This window comes from Perognathus longimembris, chromosome 17, assembly GCF_023159225.1.
Source record: "Perognathus longimembris pacificus isolate PPM17 chromosome 17, ASM2315922v1, whole genome shotgun sequence".
Classification (NCBI taxonomy): domain Eukaryota; kingdom Metazoa; phylum Chordata; class Mammalia; order Rodentia; family Heteromyidae; genus Perognathus; species Perognathus longimembris.
In genome coordinates this window covers 28,334,977-28,352,713 of record NC_063177.1, presented here as the reverse complement: position 1 = coordinate 28,352,713, position 17,737 = coordinate 28,334,977, and the positions used below count along the sequence as shown (strand labels likewise).

General features: G+C 48.2%; 1 protein-coding gene across 1 annotated transcript; it reads left to right on the top strand.

Annotated features, from left to right (window-relative positions):
• The first annotated feature begins 1,409 nt into the window (after window positions 1-1,409).
• Lpo (lactoperoxidase) lies at window positions 1,410-16,587 on the top strand. Its single transcript, XM_048366375.1, has 10 exons — window positions 1,410-1,446; window positions 1,563-1,680; window positions 1,888-2,017; window positions 2,847-3,053; window positions 4,990-5,314; window positions 6,739-6,899; window positions 12,673-12,925; window positions 14,172-14,345; window positions 15,499-15,736; window positions 15,926-16,587. The coding sequence occupies exons 1-10, from the start codon at window positions 1,425-1,427 to the stop codon at window positions 16,131-16,133; spliced, it is 1,836 nt and encodes a 611-aa protein (XP_048222332.1). The 5' UTR covers window positions 1,410-1,424; the 3' UTR covers window positions 16,134-16,587.
• Window positions 16,588-17,737: the final 1,150 nt, after the last annotated feature.

Sequence of the window (17,737 nt, the reverse complement as noted above, 5' to 3'; positions counted from 1 at the left end):
CCACTCACCCCCTTCTACAGGGCCAGCTCACGATCCCCCTTGCTCTCCACTGCAGGCTGAAGACCACCATGAGATCCCAGGCTCCCAGCACCCAACAGCTTTCGGAGTATCTCAAGCATGCCAAAGGCCGGACGCGCTCAGCCATACGCAGTGGGCAGGTGTGGGAGGAGTCCTTCAAGAAGCTGCAGCAGGAGGGTTCCCTGACCAATGCTACAGGTATGTTCATCTCACAGGTGCTTTGGCAGGAAGGGGTCATCTCCCTGCAGAAAAGATTGGAGGCAAGCCAGGCACTGGTGGTTCATGCCTGTAGTCTTAGCTACGCAAGAGGATGAGATCTGAGGATCAAGATTCAAAGCCAACCCAGGCAGAAAAGCCCAGGAGACTCTTATCTCCAATTAACCAGCAAAAATCTGGAAGTGTGGGCTGGGGATATAGCCTAGTGGCAAGAGTGCCTGCCTCGGATACACGAGGCCCTAGGTTCGATTCCCCAGCACCACATATACAGAAAACGGCCAGAAGCGGCGCTGTGGCTCAAGTGGCAGAGTGCTAGCCTTGAGCGGGAAGAAGCCAGGGACAGTGCTCAGGCCCTGAGTCCAAGGCCCAGGACTGGCCAAAAAAAAAAAAAAAAAAAAATCTGGAAGTGGCTCAAGTGGTAGAGTACCAGACTTGAGCAAAAAAGCCAAGGGAAACTGGGCGTCGGTGGCCCATGCCTATAATCCTGGTTAATCAGGAGGCTGAGATCCGAGAATCATAACTGGAAGACAACCTGGGCAGGAAAGTCTGTGAGCCACTTATCTCCACTAAACTACAACAACAAAAATCTGGAAGTGGAGATGTGACTCAAGTGGTAGAGTGCTAGTCTTGAGCAAAAGAAGCTTAAGGGCAGTGCCCAGGTCCTGAGTTCAAGTATTAGGATTAGCAACAAAACAACAACAAAAAAAGGCCAAGTGAGAGCAAAAGGCCCTAAGTCAGTACCAGTGAAAAATGCAAAATGTGTATGTATGTGTGTGAGAGAGGGGGGGAGGGGAGGGGAGGGAAGGGGAGAGGAAGAGAGGAGAGGAGAGGAGAGGAGAGGAGAGGAGAGGAGAGGAGAGGAGAGGAGAGGAGAGGTCAGAGGCCACCAAAACCTGCTCTCCACCTGAGCTGTCTGCTCAGAATGCCCTCCTATCTCCCGTGCTAGGCCCACAGGCCGGATCAGCAGAACCTGGAGCGTCTTAGGGGACAGCTAGGCCAGTGCCCTTATGGCAAGTGAAGGAACCCAGCCCTAAGGAAGGTCACACTAGGGACAAGTAAGGCTTCCGCCTGGAGGAAACAAGTCAGTAAACGTGGGCTCTCTGTCCCAGTCATCCCTTCTCTGAGTGACCCCCACCCTGAAGCCACCTGTGTCAGGTGGATCTCCTGGGATGATTTCACAAGAGATCCAGATGCCTGTGCGGTTGGTTCTGGGTCAGGACTGATCAGTCATACTCCTAGTTTGGTTTTTCCGCCTCCTGCCAGGGCCTCCGAAGGGCTAGGGGCACCCAGTCCCTTTGACTGTGTGTGGGGGGCGTCTCTCATTTCAGAGCCCGGCCTGGACCTGGCTTGGCTGCGGCGGGAGGTGGGCTGCGAGGCCCCGGCCCCGGCGGTGACCTGCGACCCGAGCAGCCCTTACCGCACCATCACTGGGGAGTGCAATCACAGGTGATGGGCAGGGTGGGGTGACGCCTGCCCGGCCACTCCAGGGAGGCCTCCCAGGAGTTACCCCGTGGAAGACCCCACCGCTGTCACCAGGGCCCAGCGAGAGCCCCTTGCCTCGGGGTGGGGGGACAGGGGTTCAGAACCCCGCACCGGAAAGGCCCCCGCTCCCCGCCTCCTTTCCGGGACTGAGGGGGTCTCCCCGGCTTCCAGGAGGGACCCCACGCTGGGAGCCGCCAACCGGGCGCTGGCTCGCTGGCTGCCGGCCGAGTACGAGGACGGGCTCTCCCTCCCCTTCGGGTGGACGCCGGGCAAGACGCGGAATGGCTTCCCGCTCCCGCTGGTGAGGGCGGGCGGGGTGGAGGAAGGGAGGGGGAGGGGAGGAGGAGGGGAGGGGAAGGGAGGGAGGGGACCTGCGAACCCCAGTACCCCCTCCCCACAAAGGCTGGAGGTTTGGACTTGCGTTGTTCCCACAAAGTGCCACTAGAGGGCAGCAGAGCCCAGGCCGAGCCACGTGGCTCTCTCTCTGTCTCTGTCTCTGTCTGTCTCTCTCTCCTCTCTCTTCTCTGTCTCTCTGTCTCTGTGTCTCTCTCTCCTCTCTGTCTCTCTCTCTGTCTCTGTCTGTCTGTCTCTCTCTCTCTCTCCTCCCTCTATCCCTCCCACCTCCCCCCCTCTCTGTTTCTCTGTCTCTCTGGGTGTCTCTCTCTTTTCGCTGCTCCCTCCCTTTACAGGCCAGATACCCTGGAGTCTCCCAAGCAGATGGCCTCCCTGCCCCATCCTGTTCCCTTCGGCCTGCCTCAGCCCCTGGAGTGCTTCAGCTGTCCTTTGCCTCATCTGAGTTGGCAGCCTCTCCCCAGAGCCCCCTCCCCTGCCCACAGACACCTGGCGTCACCAAGGCCAGGCCTCTCAGGGGCAGCCTGGCTTTGTCTTCTCATCCTGCTTGGTAGTGGACAAAGCACTGGCATTGCATGTGAAATCGTACAGACCTTGGTTCAAGATCCATCTCTGTATCCACAAAGCCAGCAAATGCTGTCTACCTCACAGACTCCTTGTTGGGGGGCTAAACGCCTTGTAGCTGTTACATCTTAAGTACTCAGTAAACTGGAGTTGAATCTGACCCCTCAATGCACATTTTCCTCCCATCTACCCTCCTCTGCTCTCTCCATCTGTAGGCCCGAGATGTATCCAACAAGATTGCTGCCTATCTGAATGAGAAGGAGGTTCTGGATCCAAACCGGTCCCTACTCTTCATGCAGTGGGGTCAAATTGTGGACCATGACTTGGATTTTGCCCCTGACACGGAACTGAGCAGTAGCAGCTACTCTAAAGCCCAGTGTGATGAGTACTGCATCCAGGGAGACAACTGCTTCCCCATTATGGTAGGCCCAACAGCCCTGGAGCAAGCAGGGATCTCCTAAGAGACTTGGGTGCTGACTTAGCAGCTTCCCAAATCTCCTATGGGCATTCATTCCTTCATTTATCTACCTAGTCAGTGATTACACATTAACCATTGAATTGCCAGGCAATGCCCCATGCACTGGGTTTTCAAAAATGAGGAAGACATTGTTCCTGCTGTCAAAGACAAAGGGCCCAGTGTGGTGAGTGAACAAGTGAAATACTCATAACATCATTGGGAAGCTCAAGCCAGGAGCCAATGGCTCACGCCTGTAATCCTAGCTACTCAGGAGGCTGCAGCCTGAGTTTCTTTTTTTTTTTTAATTTATTTATTAATTAAATTTTGTTGACAAGGTGTTGTGCAAAAGGGGTACAGTTACATAATAGGGCAGTGTGAACATTTCTTGTGATATCTTACACCCTCGTTTTTCTTCCCCTTCCCTAGATCAGGTAGACATATATACATTACCCAGTGTACCAAAAACATATACAGTAGCCACGTGGCCTACGCCAAAGGAAATTCACCTAGGACTTTAAATGTAATGTCAACAATAGAGTTTGCTTATCCTTGTCTTATATGATCATATGTACATAGCCTGAGTTTCTTGATTCAAAGCCAGCCCTGGCAAGAAAATCCATGAGACTCTTATCTCCAATTAACCACTTCAAAAAAAAAAAGCCAGAAGTGGAGCTATAACTCAAGTGGTAGAGTGCCAGCCTTGAGAAAACAAACTAACAAGAGACAGCATCTAGGCCCTGAGCTCAAGCCTCACTACTGGCACAATAAGAGTAACAACAATAATAATAATTGGGAAGCTCTGAGATGGGTAGCCTACATCCTCCACCCAGAAGCATCTATCATGTGGAGGTTTTTTCAGCAGTGCAAAAATCTCAAGCTTTCCCCAAGACTGGAAAATAGATTGCACATTTTACCAGGAGATTCATCCTACATGTACAGTTTATAGAACTCTGCCCTACGGTCATTCTGAGTGATGACTTCATTTCCCAGGAGGTGAAGCTGATGACGAATGGGTGAATCAGTGAACATCAGAGATTTGGGGGAACAGCCAGCAGGGAAGAGAATTTGTAGTGATGCCCCTTTTCTTTTTAATCCTAGGTTCAGATAAGAAGTCAAGCTGTGTGCTGAGGCTGGAGAGCATGTGCTAGGGAATGTGGCTAATCTGGATCTGAATCAGACATCTTTCCCTCTTAGTTTCTTAGGGCCTGGGAAACTGACTTAACCCATTTGAGCCTCAGTTTTACCGTATGTAAAATGGTGCCAAATGCTCTGCCTGATGGGTCTTAGAAGGATGGAAGTAAGATGAAGTACCCATACTGCCATATTGCATGCATGTGGTAGGTCTAAATTAAATAAGGTGTCAATTTTTTAAATTATTTTTTTCCTTTGTACCAGTACTGGGACTTGAACTCAGTGCCTAAGCACTGTCCCGTAGCTTTTTCACGCAAGGCTGATGCCGCCAGCACCTGACTGAGAGTACCCTTTTGTAGTAGCAATTATTAACTTTTTCTTTGTGATACTTTTCTGTCCAGGAAAGTCAAAGCCACACTCCCCACCCAAAATTCAGAGCCACACTGTGAAAGGTTTTGAAAGTTTTCAACTATTACTTTATTAAAAATACTTCCTCCCCCCCCCCCCCCCCGTCCCTGAGCCTCAGATCCACTTCTAGCTTTTTCTGAGTAGTGTATTGGAGATAAGAGTTTCACAGACTTTCATGCCTGGGCTGGTTTTGAACCGTGATCCTCAGATCTCAGCATCCTGAGTAAGATTACAGGCATGAGCCACCAGTGCCTGGCCATCTGCAGTATCCTTGCATCCACTCTGTCCCTTGGAAAAGTTTGTCCGAGCCCAAATCTCTGCCCCTACAGTCACACACCCACCCCACCCCAATCTCTCTGCAGTTCCCCTCCAGTGACCCCAAGGTGAAGACGCAAGGGAAGTGCATGCCTTTCTTCCGAGCTGGGTTTGTCTGTCCCACTCCACCCTGTCAGTCACTGGCTAGAGAACAAATCAACGCTATCACCTCCTTCCTGGATGCCAGCTTTGTGTACGGTCCGGAACCAAGCCTGGCCAACCGCCTACGCAACCTTAGCAGCCCTCTGGGCCTCCTGGCTGTCAACCAAGAGTTCTCAGACGGGGAGCTGCCCTACCTGCCTTTTGTCACCCAGAGGCCCAGTCCCTGTGAGGCCATCAACACCACAGCCCAGGTGCCGTGCTTTCTTGCAGGTGAGCCTAGGCTGGGAAGAGGTGAAGGGTCATCCCGAGAGGCTTCTCCACCCAGCCACCACTGTCAGCCAGTGCATTGAAGAAAAGAAAGGCCCAAATAAGCCAGGCACCAGTGACGCATCCTAGCTATTCAGGAGGCTGAGATCTGAGGATTGGGGTTCAAAGCCAGTCTGGGCAGGAAAATCCGTGAGACTCTTATCTCTTATTCACCTCCAAAAAAGCTGGCAGTAGAGCTGTGGCTCAAGTAGTAGAGTCAGGGGCCTGAGTTCAAACCACAGTACGATCACAAAGAAAAAAAAAAATGGGGGGCCCAATGAGAGGAGAAGACATAGTCACAGTAAAATGAAATGAGGAAGTCTGGAAAAGGAAATTCATGTGATCCTACCACTCACCAAGCATCACTACTAACATTTCAATGCCAATCTTTCCCATACTCTTCCTACCACAGGTATAGTTCCATGTTGTTTTACATAGTTAAGGACATACTATAAATAATGCTTTCTAATCTGGTGTCTTCACCCTACATACTCCATGCTAAGGGGGTATGCTAATAGAAACAACTTATCATGTGACAAATATTACCATCACTTATTTTTCAACGCTTTTTAGAGTTATTCAGCTATCTTCTAGGTTTTCTTCGCCCCTGTTTTTTTGTTTAAGTAATCAATATCCTTGCTAATGAATCTTTAATTTCATTTTTATTGTTGTTATTGCAGGGATATTTTCATTTATTAAGGTAATTTACTAGAAGAGGTTCTAGATTAAGGGGAGCATGTGTATGCTAGTGTGTGTGCATGTATAGGTGTTAAGGCTTTTAATAACCTGGGCACAAAACCACCATGCCATGCAACCTGTGCACATCCAAAGCCTTCTGATTCTATTTATTCCAAGGGTTTATGCCCTCAGGTTTCTCTCTGTCTTTGGCTTCTGAAAGCACTTCTCCTCAAAAAACAACAACAACAACAAAAACTCTCCAAGGACAAACTTCTGATCACACTGACAAGGCAAAAGGCCAGCCCTGATCCAAGTTCCCTTGTTAGATCTCTTGAATTGTGTCCCCATACCTACTCTACACCAATCCAGATCCAAAATTAAGCCCCTTCCAGGTTTTCATAAAAGCAGCTAGGAGCACCAGCATTCCCTACCATCCAGGCTCTCCCTTGAAAGCTGCAATCCTAAAGTCTTCTTTTGGTTTGGTTTCCTTCGTTTGTTTGTACCAGTCCTGGTAGGCTTTTGGGCCCCATGTTGCCACTTAGGAGAGTGAAGCTGAGAAATGTTTAGATCACGCAGCTAAAAAGCATGCATGCGGAACAGAGAAGCAAAGCTGTGGCCCCTACCCTCCGTCCCTGGGAGCACCGCTGTCTCTCAGTGGGGGCCTGCAGCTGTTCAGGGAGATCCCTCTTTCCTGCCTTCTGGGCTTCCAGGAGATTCTCGCGCCTCTGAGCAGATCCTGCTGGCCGCTTCCCACACCCTCTTTCTCCGCGAGCACAACCGACTGGCCAGAGAACTGAGGAGACTCAACCCTCACTGGGACGGAGACAAGCTCTACCAGGAAGCCCGGAAAATCCTGGGAGCCTTCGTGCAGGTATGGAGGTACAGGGGAACCACGTGTCTCCCCTCCTCCCCATCACACACACATACACACACACACACACACACACACACACACACACACACACACACAACCTGGCTCCCAGCTCTATGCTCTCTTATGCTGCCTGTCCCCAGAGTCTCATTCTTATAAACCCTCCTCCTTTTGTTTCCTCAATTTCTCTGTCAAAAATAAATCCCTGGGCTGGGAATATGGCCTAGTGGGAAGAGTGCTTGCCACGTATACATGAAGCCCCGGGTTCGATTCCTCAGCACCACATATATAGAAAAAGCCAGAAGTGGCGCTGTGGCTCAAGTGGCAATCTGGGTAGGAAAGTCTGTGAAATCCTTTTTTTTTTTTTTTTTTTTTGCCAGTCCTAGAGCTTGAACTCAGGGCCTGAGCACTGTCCCTGGCTTTGCAAGGCCAGCACTCTACCACTTGAGCACAGCGCCACTTCTGGCCTTTTCTATATATGTGCTGCTGAGGAATTGAACCCAGGGCTTCATGTATGCGAGGCAAGCACTCTTGCCACTAGGCCATATTCCCAGCCCCTGTGAAATTCTTATCTCCAGTTAATCACAGAAAAAGGCAGAAGTGGAGCTGTGGCTCTAGTGGTAGAGTGCTAGACTTGAGAGAAAAAAAAAAAAAGCTCAGGACAGGCCCAGACCCTGAGGCACTTCAGAATAGGTATGAGCACATGTGTGTGTATATCACACACACACACACACACACACACACACACACACGAAGTTACCAAAAATTTCCAGGAAAGTCTGTGCGCCCTTTACCCAGCCCCCTTCAGGGACGCTCCCCCTTTGCCCTCCCTCACGATATGTGTAAGATATATAGTTACCTCTTGCACCATTATATGTAAAAGCAGGATGGTAAAAACTATATGGTGCCAAACTCAGGGAGTTAGTATTGATATAAATCATAGGAGCTTATTCAGATTTCATAAATGTCTCATTTCAGTCAAAAATGCTTCATCCATGCATGTGTGCTTGCACACATGTGCAGCACTGTGCAGTTTTGTCTTGGGTGTAACTTTTCTGCAGCTACCACCAAAATAAAGACACAACTGCACAGAACTCCTCGCGTCACCTTTCATAAGCACTCCACTCTCACCTCCTTGGAAGACACTGATCTCTTTTCCATCATCATACTTGTGCTTTGTCACAAGTGCTATATAAGTGGAATTATGCAGTCAGCACTCCTTTGAGATGGATTTTTGTCATTAAGCATAATATCTGTAAGGCTCATTCAAGTGGTATCAATATTTCTTCTTTTTAGTTGCTGCACAGTATTCCATGGTATACTATGTACCACAGTTCTTTGGATTCTTCAGCTATTGAAGGTTATTTGGATATTTACCATTTGGGGATTATCATGAATAAATTTTTATATTTCTTCATGAAAATAAGTTTTTTTGGGGGGTATATATCCAAGAATACAGTGGGCTTTGTGATTAAATCCATTTTTAGTCTTAAAAGAACTTGCCAGGGCTGGGGATATAGCCTAGTGGCAAGAGTGCCTGCCTCGGATACACGAGGCCCTAGGTTCGATTTCCCAGCACCACATATACAGAAAACGGCCAGAAGCGGCGCTGTGGCTCAAGTGGCAGAGTGCTAGCCTTGAGCGGGAAGAAGCCAGGGACAGTACTCAGGCCCTGAGTCCAAGGCCCAGGACTGGCCAAAAAAAAAAAAAAAAAAAGAACTTGCCAGACTCTTTTTCAGAGTGCTATATCATTTTACATTTCCTCCATCGTTGTATGCATGCTCTAGTTTCTTAGCTTTGGTTAGTATTTCATGTAATCTCTTTCTTTTATTTTACCCTTTCTGATGGCAGAAATATCTCCTGGTACTTTAGATTTGCATTTATCCAATGGCAAATGAGATTCAATGCTTCCTTGTGTGTTTATTTACCACCTGTGTATTCTGTTCAATATGCTGTTCATGTATTCTGCTCATTTTAAAACTTTAGATTATTTTTTGTTTGTTTGCCAATCCTGGGGCTTGAACTCAGAGCCTGAGCACTGTCCCTGGATTCTTTTTATTCAAGGCTAGCACTCTACCACTTGAGCACAGCACCGCTTCTGGCTTTTTCTATATATGTGGTGCTGAGGAATTGAACCCAGGGCTTCATGTATACGAGGCAAGCACTCCACCACTAGACCATATTGCCAGCCCCAGATTCTTTGTTTTTTATTATTGAATTATGAGAATTCTTCCTCTATTCCAGACACAAGTCCTTTCTCACATATGCAACTTACAGGTATTTTCTACACAGTAATTTGATATTTTGTTTGTTTTGTTTTATTCTGTTTGTTGTTTTAGCAGTAATGGAGTTTGAAACTCAGGTCCTCATTCTTGCTAGGTAAGCACTCAACTAGCTGAGTCATATTCACAGCCCTTTTTGCTTTCATATTTTTCAAATAGGGTCTCATACTTTCACATGGAGCTCATCTCCAAGCAAGATCCTCCTACCTCTGCCTCCAATATAAGTGGGACACAGGTGTATGCCACTGTGTCCGGACCTATAATTTTATGTTTTTCATTCTGTTAACAGGATCTTTTGCAGAGCAAAAGCTCTTAATTCAGAATTGAATGTAGTCCATTTTTATCAATTTTCCCTCTTGTGGAGATGGTGCTTGAAGTTCAAGTGTTAAAACTCTTTCCCAAGACCTAGGTCCCAAAGATTTCTTCCTGCTTGTGTATTTTCTAGGAGTTTCATTGTTTCATATTTTACATATAAGGCCACAATCCAATTGGGGCTAATTTTGAATAATGTATGAGCTTTTGGTTGAGTGTTTGCTTAGTTTTGCCTATTGATTTCCAATGTCTCTATCACTTATTGAAAAAGCCATCTTTCTCCATTGAATTGGATGACTTCAAACAGCAAAAAAGAAAGAAATTAAATTCTTTCTTTGTGGTTAGCATTCAGAAATTTAATTATGATGTGTCTTAAAATAAACTTCTTTAGGGGCTAGGAATGTGGCTTAGTGGTAGAGTGCTTGCCTAGCATGCATGAAGCCCTGGGTTCGATTCCTCAGCACCACATAAACAGAAAAAGCCAGAAGTGGTGCTGTGGCTCAAGAGGTAGAGTGCTAGCCTTGAGAAAAAAGAAGCCAAGGACAGTGCTCAGACCATGAGTTCAAGCCCCAGGACTGGCAAAAAAGAAGAAGAAGGAGAAGGAGAAGGAGAAACTTCTTTAGGTTTACCCTGGTTGGGGCTGACTCATCTTGAATCTGTAAATACATGGCTCCCAATATTTCCAATGTTGGGAAATTTTCAGGCATTATTTCTTAACTCCTTTTTCATTCTCTCTCTCTCCCCTCCACTTCTGAGACTCCACCAACACAAATAGAGCCCTAGAGCCCTGAGGCTCTGGTTTTCTGGTGGGTCTCAGTCTTAGTTCTCTCTGTTGTGCAGAACAGAGTACATTCTATTAATCTGTCTTCCAGTGTGTCCTCTCTACTACTGTGTCTGTCCATATCCTTCTGCATTTATTTCAATTGTCTATTTCAGGTCTGTAATTTTATTTAATTCCTTTCTATGACTTACTTCTTTGCTGGGAGTTTTGTGGGTTTTTAAAAATTTGTTGCAAGAGACTGTTCTGTAATTGATTATTGGGGCATTTTTATGAGTGTGGGGCTTGAGCTCAGGGCCTTGAACACTTAGCTGGGATATTTTATTTTGCTCGAGGCTGGCCATCTACCACTTAACCCACAGCTCTACTTCCAGCTTTTTGCTGCTTAATTGGAGATAAGAGTCTCTCAAAGTTGTCTACCTGGGCTAGCTTTGAACTGTGATTCTCAGATGTCAGCTGCCTGAGGAGCTAGGATTACAGGCCTGCTTGAGGCATTTCCAAGGTGACTGCTTTAAAATCTCTATCAGATAATTCCAACATCTGATTCATATTGTGATTCATCTCAGTTTATCTCTTTTCTCACTCAAAATGTGGCTTTCCTGATTCATGGTATGATGAGTCATTTCTCATTGTACCTTGAACACAAGGGTTATTATGGATCCTATTTAAATCTCCCGCCTTAGCCTGCTGGACCTTGGTTGGCAAGTAGGTCCTGCTCTGGGTGTGGCCATAGCTTAGTTCTCTGAGTTCTGGTGCTGCGGTCTACCTCATCCTCCCGGCCCTTCTGGGCTGCCCACTCAGCCCCTGCCCCTGCCTACTGCAGGGCAGGGAGGTTCTCTCTGGCTGCCTGCCGTTGCTAGGCAACCTTCTAGACAAGCAGATGCCTGCTGAGCCTGGGTCTCCTTGGTGAAGAGCTAAGGATAGAGTCCAGAGAGAAGCTGGGCTCTGCTGTGCCTCCCACAGCAGGCTAATCAGACTGTCCTGAAGCCAGCCTGGGTTGTGGAGCAAAGGCTGAGGTGGTCAGGGCATTCGCGGGCTTGGGGCTCTCTGATAGGCCCGTGCCTAGCTTCCCTTGTCCTATGAGAGCATGCTCTCCTTGGCTTCTTTTGCCTCTGTCCCTTGGAGATTCCAGGATGCCAGTCCATCCTGCATCCAATCTAAGGGGATGGAGGAGCTCACCACATTGTCACTTCTTGAATTCTGAGGTCTCTGGCCAGTCTACACTCTTTCTTTTTTCTAGAGGATTTTTGTTGTTGTTTTGGGAGGTTTTTTTTTTTTTTTTTTTTTTTTTTTTTGGCCAGTCCTGGGCCTTGGACTCAGGGCCTGAGCACTGTCCCTGGCTTCTTCCCGCTCAAGGCTAGCACTCCGCCACTTGAGCTACAGCGCCGCTTCTGGCCGTTTTCTGTATATGTGGTGCTGGGGAATTGAACCTAGGGCCTCGTGTATCCGAGGCAGGCACTCTTGCCACTAGGCTATATCCCCAGCCCTGGGAGGTATTTTTTGAACAGTGTCTTGCTATCTAGCCTAGCCTTATCTCAACACCATCCTCTGAGCCTCCCAAGTGCTGGGATTATATGTTTACACCACCATGTCTGATCTATTCACCTGTTAAATAATTTCCGGAGTGTTTAGTTATAGGGAATGGGGAAGAGAAAGGCAAAATGAACCTTCTCACCTTCTCCTTCTTGTTCTAAAATGCGAAATCCTAAGCTTTTTTTTTTTTTTTTTTTTTTGCCAGTCCTAGGGCTTTTTTTTTTCTTGCCAGGGCCTAGGTGCAGTCCCTGAGCCTCTCTGTGCTCTACCACTTGAGCCACAATGCTATTTCTGGCTTTTTCTGAGGAGTTTATTGGAGATAAGAGTCTCACAGACTTTCCTGCCAGAGCTGGCTTCGAACCACAGTCCTCAGATCTCAGCCTCCTGAGTAGTTAGGACTACAGGCATGAGCCACTGGTGCCCAGCTCTAAGCACATATTTTTTAATGATTAAAATGATCTATTTTCAGAACTGGGGATGTAGCTCAAGAGGCAGAGCTACACACCACGGGTTCGCTCTTGGCACTGAAAAGAGTCCAAAGTGATCTATTCCCATATAAAAGAAATTAGGCCCCAAATCATGCTACTTAGAGCAGAGAATGTATCTCAAGTGTGCTAAATTCAAATGACCAATTAATAGAGATTACAATTAATAGAGCAAACAAATCACAAGGGATCGGCAGAAAGAACAGCATCGTCAATTAACAGTCTGCTTTGAACACAGGAATGAACACTGGGTACAAATGTTAGTTGTTTAATGTCCTTGAATGTAGACTGCTAATTCCGGTGACAACAATTCCCTCCAATCTCTTTCTGCAGAAATTTAAGCTTCCTCACACCCTGTCCTTGTGGCTTGTTTCTTCCTTTAGATTATCACCTTTAGAGACTACCTACCCATCGTGCTGGGTGATGAGATGAAGAAGTGGATCCCTCCATACCAAGGCTACAATGAGTTGGTGGACCCCCGGATTTCCAATGTCTTCACCTTTGCTTTCCGCTTTGGCCACTTGGAGGTCCCCTCCACTGTGTCCCGCCTGGGTGAGGATTACCAGCCATGGGGGCCAGAACCAGAGCTCCCCCTGCATACCCTCTTCTTCAACACCTGGAGGATGGTCAAAGATGGTATGCCCTTCCCTAAGGGAGTTCTCACCTGCCCTTCCCCTTCTGCAACTGCTTGTGAGGATAGCTAGTTTGGAAGTCACCGTCCATGAGCTTCCTGTGAGTCCCTGAGTGAGTGACTTCATCTCCCTGTGCCTCAGTTCTCTGGTTTGTCAAATGGGAATACCTCAGCTGGGCACCAACGGCTCACGCCTATAATCCTAGCTACTCAGGAGACTGAGATCTGAGGATCACAGTCCAAAGCCAGACCAAGCAGACAAATCCAACAGACTTATCTCCAATTAGCCAGCAAAAAATAAAAAGTTGAGCTATGGCTCAGCTGGCAGAACACCAGCCTTGAACACAAAAGCTAAGGGACAGACAGTGCCCAAGGCCCCGAGTTCAAGCCCTAGTACCCACACACACACACACACACACACACACACACACACACACACACACACACACGGGAAAGACATTTCATGAGGGTATCCAAGCAATTAAATGAGATAAGATATATAGAGTACCTTAAAATGGGTCAAAAGGGGCTGGGAATATGGCCTAGTGGTAGAGTGCTTGCCTCGCATATATGAAGCCCTGGGTTCAATTCCTCAGAACCACATAAACAGAAAAGGCCAGAAGTGGCACTGTGGCTCAAGTGGTAAAGTGCTAGCCTTAAGCAAAAAGAAGCCAGAGATAGTGCTCAGGCCCTGGGTTCAAGCCCCCAGGACTGGCAAAAAAAAAAAACAACAAAAGATTGAAAAAGGGTCACAGAAGGTGAGCACTAAATACTAGTTGTCATTTCTTTCCTCCTGTGGCTTCTAAGGTGCCTGGGATTCCATTTCCCCCTCCCCATGTTCTCGGCTTCTCTGTCCTCTGAAGAGACAATTCATGGGCTTAGTAAATAAAGAGTTTTATCCTGCTCTTTTCTAGAGCCTTCCACTTCCATGAGGTGCAAGAGTTTGAGTGCAGCAATCCTTTACTCCTAGGCCTGGGCTGTGTTGATACCAACTTGCCTCAAGGCCTAACAGGGCAATATTATTTCCCAAATATTTATGGCTCCTCCCCCGTGCTGCAGTATTCCTCCAGGGAACACATGGAAGGAGCAGGAGCTACTGGGTCCATGAACTAGAACGTGAACACGCTCTGGACCACTCTCTCCTGAGCACACTTCGTGCTCTTTTCTCCCTGCCGGCAGCTACTTACAGCTGAGAAGTTCTGCAGAAGGGCGGGGCTCATCCTCAGGACAACGTCTGGTCTCCCTTTGCAGGTGGAATTGATCCTCTGGTTCGAGGCCTATTAGCCAGAAAAGCCAAGTTGATGAAACAGGATAAAATGATGACCGGAGAATTGCGCAACAAGCTCTTCCAGCCAACTCATACCATCCATGGCTTTGACCTGGCTTCCTTCAATATACAACGTAGCCGGGACCATGGACAGCCTGGTGAGTGGGGCTCTGGGGCCTGGCCAGGCCTGGAGGACTGGTAGCTACCTTTTAGGGCTCCTAGAGACTCTCCTATGTAACCCTGAGGATCTGATCCATTTTGAAATGGAGAGCAAGTTTTAAAACCCACTTTGCTCACCCATGAAATGGAACCCTCCATTCTCCCAAACACAGAGAGACAGACACATATCAGGTATTATCCTAGGCTTCCTCAGATAAGAAGATCGGCAGCTAAGCTGGGTACCAGTGGCTCCTACCTGTAATCCTAGCTACTCAGGAGGCTGAAGTCTGAGGATCACCAGTAGAAGCCATCTTGGGCAGACAAATCTATGATATGCTTATCTCCAATTAACCATCAAAAAAGCTGGAAGTAGAGTTGTGGCTCAAATGACAGAGTGGCAGCCTTGAGCAGAAAAAGTCAAGCAACAGCATGAGGCCCTGGGTTTAAGCCCCGATATCAGCAAGGGAAAAAAATAGTCTAAAAAGGTCAACAACTAACTTGTAAAGTCAATTTTAAAAGCTCAGAGTCCTTTAACTGTAGGAACTTTCTTTTGCTTTTGTATCTATGGAAAGGAATCGGTAGCACATGCCTATAATCCTAGTTATTCAGGAGGTTGAGATTCTGGGGATCGTGGTTCAAAGCCAGCTCAGGCAGGAAAGTCCATGAGACTCTTTTCTCCAATTAATCATCAGAAAGCTAAAAGTGAAGCTATAACTCAAGTAACAGAGTACCAGCCTTGGAGAGAAAAAATAAAGGAAAGAGCCCAGGCCCTGAGTTCCAGCCCCAATAGTAGCACACACACACTAGAAAAGAACGTAATGTAATTAAGAGCCAGACTACCTGAATTCAAATCCCAGCTGTGCCATTTACTAGTTACGGAACTTTGGGCAAGTGACTTAACATCTCTATTCTTCAGTTTTGTCATTGCATCGTGCTTAGAATAGTTCCTGGACTGATAATAAACACCCGGTAAGCTGCTAATTTCCCCCATCTCCCCTAAGACTGCCATGCCCTAAACCTACACAATGGATGGACACCTCCCCCCTGTCTCTGAGCCCAGACTTTCTGGGGCTGATGGAGCTCTGGAGTGGGCATGTCCTTGAGGGAGGCCATGAGCTCCTGGGATTGGATAGCCTCGGACTCTCGCCCTAGGGTACAACTCCTGGAGAAACTTCTGTAACCTCTCTCAGCCACGGACGCTGGAGGAGCTGAGCACGGTGCTGGGGAGTGAAAAGCTGGCTGCGAAGTTCCTGGGTCTCTATGGGACCCCTGACAACATCGACATCTGGATCGGGGCTATTGCTGAGCCCCCGGTAGAACGAGGCCGGGTGGGGCGTCTCCTGGCCTGCCTCCTGGGCCAGCAGTTCCAGAGAATCCGAGATGGAGACAGGTTAGTGAAATGTCTACCTAAGAGAGCAGGGGAGCCCTTCAGTACAGTGGGGGGGCAGTCCCCAACATCCTACAGGAGGACTGACACCTGACCTCAGCACCAGGGGGACATTTCCATGTGACCTCCTTTGGCAGTGGGGTAGGGACCAACGCTGGGCTGTCAGCACTGACTCCACTTCCATCCCTGCAGGTTCTGGTGGGAAAATCCAGGGATCTTCACAGAGAAGCAGCAAGCCTCTCTACAGAAAATGTCCTTCTCACGCCTTGTCTGTGACAACACTCACATCACCAAGGTCCCGAGGAACCCGTTCCAGGCCCACAGTGACCCCAAGGCCTTTGTGGACTGCTCAGCCATTGACAAGCTGGACCTCTCCCCCTGGGCCTCAGTGGAGAATTAGAAGCCATGGCCTTCCACGTGGCATTGGGAATCTACCTTTGGTCCATGCTGCCATTTCAAGCAAGTGTGATGACCCCGGTCCCTTAGAGCTGCAGATCTCAGTCCCACAGCCTTCCTTTCCAGCTAGACCTCTCTTGCATTTGTTGGACCAAGGCCAATGGTAGCCACGTTTCTGGGTCTTCCACCTGGCTCCCATCACTTCCAACCTCTTAGCCTATGGAAAGTTTCCTTTCTGACAACATCCAGGCCCTCTGGGATGGCATTCTAACCTGGCTTGACAGGTGCCACCCTTCCTCTCCCTGGCTGAGGCTGTAGACTTCATCCTTCCCCCATCCTTCCAAACTAGATTGTAGGCTTCCTGAGCCCTAGACGTCTGCCTGTGTGTGAGTGCAGCCGGGGGCCTGGCCATGGTACTCGGGTAGCTTAGTGCTCAATAAACATCTGGTGTTGACTGAAGATGCTGGCAGTGACTCGGTTCCTTTCCAAAGGCAGGACTCAGGACCACTGCCAAAGAAGACAAAACGTGTTTACAGTCCCCATGTGTCTTCCTGTTGGGGTGTCCTATGTCTGGGTCTGCTGGTGATGAGGGGTGTCTGGGTGGGAGGGCCAAGTAGTCTAGAAAAAGGGAGGAAGCTTGGGAAAAGAAACAATGCCATGGAGTGGCAGGACATGGGCCTGGGGAGGCACTGCAGGTGGGTGCCATGGGGCTCCTCCTCCTCCACCTCCTCCTCCTACTTTCTTCCATCTTCTTCTTCTGGGTGTGTGTGTGTGTGTCTGTCTGTCTGTCTGTCTGTCTGTCTGCTGTCTGTTTTAGTATAGATAGGAGTCTCACAGGCTTGCCTGCCCAAGCTGGCTCCAAACAGTGATCCTCAGATCTCAGTCTCCTGCGTAGCAAGGATTACAGGCTTGAGCCACCTGTGCCAGGCAATACCCTTTTCTAAGTCTCTAAAAGGACAGCTCTAGAACAATCCTTGAGCCGCTGCCCAATGTCTATTCATAATTCCTCTTTCATTTTAATTTTTTTTGAGTCAGGGTCTCACTACATAGTCCAGGCTGATCTTGAATTCTCAATCCTCCTGAGTTTCAGATGGATATCTCCCCTTCCCCTTCCCCCCACCGCCACGCCCCAAGTGCTGGGATTACAAGCATGCACTAACAAACCTAGCTTACATTCTTCTTTTCAAATGACCCTCCTATGCAAACCCCAGTAGCACACACAAAAATAGGTAATTCATTGATTAAAATGACTCTGCCGGAGCTGGGCACCAGTGGTTCACACTTGTAATCCTAGCTACTCAGGATGCTGAGATCTGAAGATCAAAGTTCAAACCCAGCCCAGGCAGGAGAGTCCATGAGACTCTTATCTCTAATAATCACCAAAAAGCCAGAAGTGGAGTTGTGGCTCAAGTAGTAAAGCACTAGCCTTGATCAACAAAGCTCAGGGACAACACTCAGTCCCTGAGTTCAATCCCCAGGACCATCACATGCACATATACACAAAATTCCCTGGTAAGTAATGTTGGGGATTATTATGGCCTGGGAAAGGCTGCCCTTCCACCAGCCTTGGGACAATGGAAGTCCCTCCCACCTTCTGGCCTCCACCCC